Source organism: Theobroma cacao, chromosome 3 (genome assembly GCF_053813885.1).
Source record: "Theobroma cacao isolate CCN51 chromosome 3, ASM5381388v1, whole genome shotgun sequence".
Taxonomy (NCBI): Eukaryota; Viridiplantae; Streptophyta; class Magnoliopsida; order Malvales; family Malvaceae; genus Theobroma; species Theobroma cacao.
In genome coordinates this window covers 42,822,447-42,828,446 of record NC_142641.1, presented here as the reverse complement: position 1 = coordinate 42,828,446, position 6,000 = coordinate 42,822,447, and the positions used below count along the sequence as shown (strand labels likewise).

At 37.2% G+C, this 6,000-nt stretch overlaps 1 protein-coding gene across 1 annotated transcript; it reads left to right on the top strand.

Moving 5' to 3' along the window:
- Nucleotides 1-2,167: 2,167 nt before the first annotated feature.
- Nucleotides 2,168-4,285, top strand: LOC18606217 (homeobox-leucine zipper protein HAT4-like). The gene is made up of 4 exons (XM_007039700.3): nucleotides 2,168-2,563; nucleotides 2,975-3,285; nucleotides 3,535-3,614; nucleotides 3,732-4,285. The coding sequence occupies exons 1-4, from the start codon at nucleotides 2,386-2,388 to the stop codon at nucleotides 4,063-4,065; spliced, it is 903 nt and encodes a 300-aa protein (XP_007039762.3). The 5' UTR covers nucleotides 2,168-2,385; the 3' UTR covers nucleotides 4,066-4,285.
- The last annotated feature ends 1,715 nt before the right edge of the window (nucleotides 4,286-6,000 follow it).

Genomic DNA, 6,000 nt, shown 5'->3' with positions numbered 1-6,000 from the left:
TGTGCAAGACCTAGTATATTTAAATGAAATTAAGACACATTTTCTTTTGATTTTAATGATATAGTAAGGTTGTACGTTGTGATTTGCTATTAATTGTAAAAAATGCCTATTTTTCGTTCATAAATCAGGAGACTCAATAATTGGTCTCACGTTGATCATGACGGAGCCGATGAGATCACAGCCACCAAGCCGCATGACAAGTTACATACACAATTGTCAAGGACCACTTTCTCCTGCTAGGGCTCCTCTGACGCACTTTTCCATCCGTCACGATCACGCCTCATCTTCAGCGATGAGATCAATCCAGACCGTTCGTTAATCGAGCGTGAAGCTACGCTCCGGGTGCGCATCAGACAACATTTGGAAAAAGGAATGAAAGCGTTTTTGTTTTAATAGAAAGGTTAAGAAAGCGACGCCTTTGTCTTAGTAACCCCCCCTTCCCCCCTCGTGGTAAGCGCATGGGAGAGGTGAGATTTTTCAAAAGATAAAGAGGTTGGGTTTGGGTCCCACACTCATGTTTTCTATTGATTTATTTCACACATCTTAAAAAAAAGGATTTTTTTTGTGTAATTTATGTTATAAAAATAAAAATTGAATTTAAAATATAAAAGAAGAAGTATTAAGTATTCTAAAAATGAAAAGAAAGAATAAATTTAAAAATTGACGAAAGAAAAAAAAAAGTTTATCTGTCTGGTTCCAATCATCACCATCCACTCATGATTTGATGGTTGTCCAAAGCATCAGTGGCATTGGTTCCCAATTATATACAGCACAAGATAACATGGCCCCACAAATGGGTTTGATCAGGGATTGTTGACTATGATGTGAGGTAGGATCAAGGCCGTTGGATGAGAGGCAGGAAGGGCATGGAGAGTGAGGTGTTCAGGTGGGGGTTGTGGCCCACAGGCTTGAATGCACAAGATTCATGATATTCGGGTTTCCTGGTCTTTTCTGGTTGGGATTCGGAGACAAATAATGAGAGCAATCTGGTTGCATTAATTTTAGGTTGGTTTGGGGCTGGCAAAAACCATTCTGCATTAATTATAGCATTTAGAGTTATACTTTTTTCAACATTCCTTTTCCAATACTATTATTTTTCTCATTCATTTTTTAACTATTTTTTGTTTCTTTGATTGGTAACTAACCTTAAAATTGATACCCCCACGGAATTTCCTTTTCAATTTTGATGGACAATCATGATATCCCAGCAATCTGATTTTGACAAATCTTTTGTTAATGACATTTTTGAATCGCAACCTAAATGTATGATTGAAGGAAAAAAACGTCGGTTGCTATCAAAAAACACAAATGAATAAATAAATAAAAACATAGGTTGCGTATGTTTTTTATTCATATCTTATTTTTTATTTTTTATAAAATGGGTTTTTTTTATTTGACTTGAGACAAAATTTGTGTTTGATTATCATGCCGTCAAAAGCATGGTTTTTAAATGTCCTAAATTTAATAATTTTAAGAGTCAAAGTTGTGAATCATGCCTTGATGATCACAAATTTTAACTGCTCACCAAAGCGTGCTAAATGCCACCCCAATTGGAATGTTGCATGCGATGGAAGTTAATCCAAGTTTGGTTGTACATTAGGTAAGCACTCATCCCTTCCTCTACCAAGCAATCCTTGTGTTGTGTCTTTCTCATTTGCTTAATTTACTCAATTGCTAGCTAAGAACAAATAATATTAACAATTAATTTCCTCCTACATTTTTGCACCATTGCTGTTATTTTTTGATGTGTCAAAGTATAAATGGTAGATAATAAAATGCAGTTAATTTTGAGAGTTTGTAACTATAATTATGTTTGACTGATTTATAAACTAAAAAGGGAACTTCGTCAATAGCACATTTAAGTTTTTTCTTTATGGTAAACTCCGATGCAATCAAAATTTCAGTTATATTTTTGCTAGGAAGCAGCAGCAAAGTGGCAGTAAACACCAAGGAAAGTGTAGAAACAGGAGTTGGAAGAAGTTTTGCCATTTAACCATAGTGAAGGTGAAAAGTAAAAGAGAGAGAGAGAGAGAGAGAGAGAGAGGGAGAAGACAAAGGAGCAGAGTTAGGTATTATTTTGGGGAGCAAAAGCCATGATTGAGATAATTGGCCTCCTGACAACGAGTCATGATTGAACTTACACACCACTCTCTCCTATTCTCTGCTTTCTATATAATCCCCTATTCCCCCCTCTTACATACCCATCAGCTTTCAACTCTTTCTCTCTCTTAAAACTCCAAAACCCAAATCTTTTCCTTCTCACACTCCCTCTTTCTCTCACCCTTGTTCACACCAAAGAGAATCTAAGCTACTATACAAGAAAAAGCTGTGTTTGGCAAGAGCAGAAAAGAAGAAAAAAAAAAAAAAAGGGAGGAGAAAACAATAATGATGGTGGGAAAAGAAGATCTGGGTTTGAGTCTGAGCCTGAGCTTCCCTCAGAGTCACCACTCTTTACAGCTGAATCTAAGGCCTTCTCTGGTTCCATCCTCTGCTAATTCTTGCTCTTCTCCTTCTGGTTTAACGCTTCAAAAGCCATCATGGAACGATGCCTCTACTCCATCAGGTATGTTTCTTGCGGGCACTTCTTTTGTCTTTGCATGGACATCAGCTTTCAGATCTCGTTTTCTTTTTTCCATCCTTTTTCCTTTTCCCTTGGTTTCCCGAGAACCAAACGGAAGCTTAAACGAATCAATTTCTTTTCCTTTTTTTTTTTTCTAATGCTTTAGTATCATTTTTTTCCCTTTTAAATTCAACCCAATTAAAAAAATTATTACTTTCTTTGTTACTTTTTTCATGTTTGAAGTAGCTTTTTTGACAATCGTTTTCACTTGCACTTTTCTCATGTTCACATGCAAAAGCCTCTAAATCTGCTACTTTTCTCCAGATCTCAGCCTCAAAAACCAGTTTTTTTTCCCTCTGTATTTAGACAAAATACCCAGCCTTTTTATCTGACAAGTATGGTCCTTGCATGCAGATCCTATCTCAGAATCTTGCCGGGCCGAGACAAGATCATTTCTTAGAGGAATCGACGTGAACAGATTGCCATCAGCGGTCGATTGTGAAGAAGAAGCTGGAGTTTCATCTCCTAACAGCACGATATCGAGTGTAAGTGGAAAAAGGAGCGAAAGAGAAGGTAATGGAGATGAGCATGAGATTGAAAGAGCATGTTCTCGTGGCATCAGTGATGAAGAAGATGGTGACACCTCAAGAAAAAAGCTTAGGCTTTCTAAAGATCAGTCTGCTATTCTTGAAGAAAGCTTCAAAGAACACAACACTCTCAACCCAGTAAGTAATTTGAACAGAATCTTTCAGATAAAAATTACTGTTTGGCTGCTAAGAAAAAAAAAACCCTTTGGAAAACTAAAAAGGGGAAAATTTAGCCTTATGGATCGTTGAGTTTGACTTGTTTGACGGTGTAAGATAAGAAAAGGCTCTAGACGTCAGTTACTATTTTCTTAGTAACCAAACAGATAATACTTGGAGGGTATTTTGGTATCTATGCTCATAAACGTATGGCAATTATTATCTTTGCAGAAGCAGAAGTTGGCTTTGGCTAAGCAGCTGGGATTGCGACCCAGACAAGTAGAAGTGTGGTTCCAAAACAGAAGGGCAAGGTAAGAGATTTGCTACCATTTTTTTAAGGGGCAATGTTAGAAATTTATTCAAGTGACTGTTATGTCCTTTTGAAGTAACACTATTTACTGAGTATGGGACTGGAATTCTTTTTGCAGGACCAAGCTGAAGCAAACTGAGGTGGACTGTGAATTCCTAAAGAGATGCTGTGAGAATCTGACGGAGGAGAACAGGCGGTTGCAGAAGGAAGTTCAGGAGCTGAGAGCACTGAAACTTTCCCCGCAATTCTACATGCAAATGACCCCACCTACCACCCTCACCATGTGCCCATCATGTGAGAGGGTGGCGGTCCCACCCAACGCATCATCCACCGTCGATCCACGGTCCCATCAGCTGGGCCAAACCCACCACAGGCCCATCCCAATCAACCCCTGGGCCCCAGCTGCTCCCATCCCTCATGGACCGCTCGATGCTCTTCGTCCTCGATCGTAAATTAAAACCCGATCCACAAGGGCGGTTTGGTCAAATGGAAAAAGAATCATGCTTGCGTACGGAGAACAGTGTAATAGCGTACCGATTTCCATGTTCAAATGTTTTAGGTCTAAGATATGGTGGTTACAATGTGATTCTGGTGGGTCTTCATGTTTTGTATTATTGGGCCCATCTAATCCCTTTTTTTCGCCCCCAAGGTTGACATATTTAATTAGCTTAATTTTGGTGTTAATTAGTGATGCTAATTACATCTTCCTCCTTCATTTTGAGTGGTGGGGAAGAGAACTTTGGGTGTAAAGTGCAAATGTCTAATTATTAAATTTGACCAAAGCTTAAAAGCAAACGCTTGTGCTCCAAGTTCCAATTCAAGTTACAAGGAATCTCGCTTTTTGTAATTTTCCTTTTACAAATTGGAGGTTTGGGGATTGTGTGGGGACAATTAAACGCCCGTTTTGAGCAAGGGTTTGTATTTTAATTGTGAACATTGGTCCTAATTTCCGGGGTCTTTGCCAAGCATTTGAACGTAGTGTTTGACGAATACTTAATATTCTTTAATCATGTCTTAAAGCCACTTTGTCTAATAAAGTATGATGAACCCAAAATCTAGAACGTAGCTTCTAGTGTATGTCTTTTGTTTTCGTGATTTGGGTAAATTCCTCGAGGTGTGGGATGAGGGAAGAACAGTGCAAATGGTGGAGATGCACTTTTCATTGGCTTATTTAAGGGATACTATTTTAGTTTCAATCCTTTGCAAATATGGGCATGATTCAATCCCTTATCTTGTGTTGCAATCACCCGAAAACTTTACGATAAAAAAAATTATAATAATAAAAGAGAAAGTCACGATCACCTTCCAAACAAACTCTTGTATTCGGTAGAAAAGGTTTTGAAATGACAAGCACCATGCTTTTGTTCTTCTTCATCTGTTTGGGTCAGCAGACTTGAAAATTCTTATCAGATATAGAGCTGTGCGTCTATGAATCAGCTTATCTATATTTGATCCTGTAAAGAGCACCACAAAAGAACAATATAACTTTTTAATAATTGACAGGCTACCCACTTCTTATTCTACCTGTCCTCACTCCCATGTTACATAGCTCAATCGGAATTTCACCCTGCTGTGTTTTTGTTTTTCTTTCCATAAATAATCAGGTAAACAATGTAGGATTTGCTTATTGACAGGGTCACCCGTAGCCTCCAATGTTTATTTCCCTGTTGGGCAGGAAGCTGTGGATTAGCAGTATAACACGTTCAACTTGCTTTCTACTGTGGAGAAACCCATCATTTAAATGGGATTTATGGACATCGCACCCAATTTATGAGATAATGTCTGTTTTGATATGAAATGCCTCATAATTTTATACATTTGTAACCTATTTATGAGATATTGTCTATAATGATCCAAAAAGTTTTATGATTGTATTAAAAAAAATTTCCTTACAAGTATAAGTATAGTTTTACATTTATATTATAAAGTATTTTCATAAATTTTCAATACAAGATTAAATGGGTCACAATTTTACCATATTTTTATTTCCTTAAAATCTTAACATTTTCATCAACTCCAACACATCTCATGATATAGGATTATCACATATATAACTCTTACAAGTTTAATAGGTGGCTTCATTGTGCTTATAAAGATTTATGTCCAACCTATGAAATATTGTTTGCTTTGATTCAAAAAATCTCATGGTTTTGACAAGTAGAAATTCAAAAACTCTACTTATATGCCAAAGCAAATTCTCACAAATCTTAATGTGGGATTGAACACATTATAATCTCCACCCACTAAGGTCTTGATATGTGCATCACGCGTAACACATTACACGCAAAATCGAACCAAGATCATACCAAGTGATGTGGGGTTTTAGAAATGGCTTATTCTCTACTTTAAACACGATCTAACACTTTGCCTCATGTAACACTTAACTT

Coding starts and splice junctions, on each gene's coding strand:
- LOC18606217 (XM_007039700.3), top strand. CDS start 2,386: ATGATGGTGGGAAAAGAAGATCTGGGTTTGAGTCTGAGCCTGAGCTTC. Junction 2,564..2,974: donor CGATGCCTCTACTCCATCAG/GTATGTTTCTTG, acceptor CCTTGCATGCAG/ATCCTATCTCAGAATCTTGC. Junction 3,286..3,534: donor AACACAACACTCTCAACCCA/GTAAGTAATTTG, acceptor TTATCTTTGCAG/AAGCAGAAGTTGGCTTTGGC.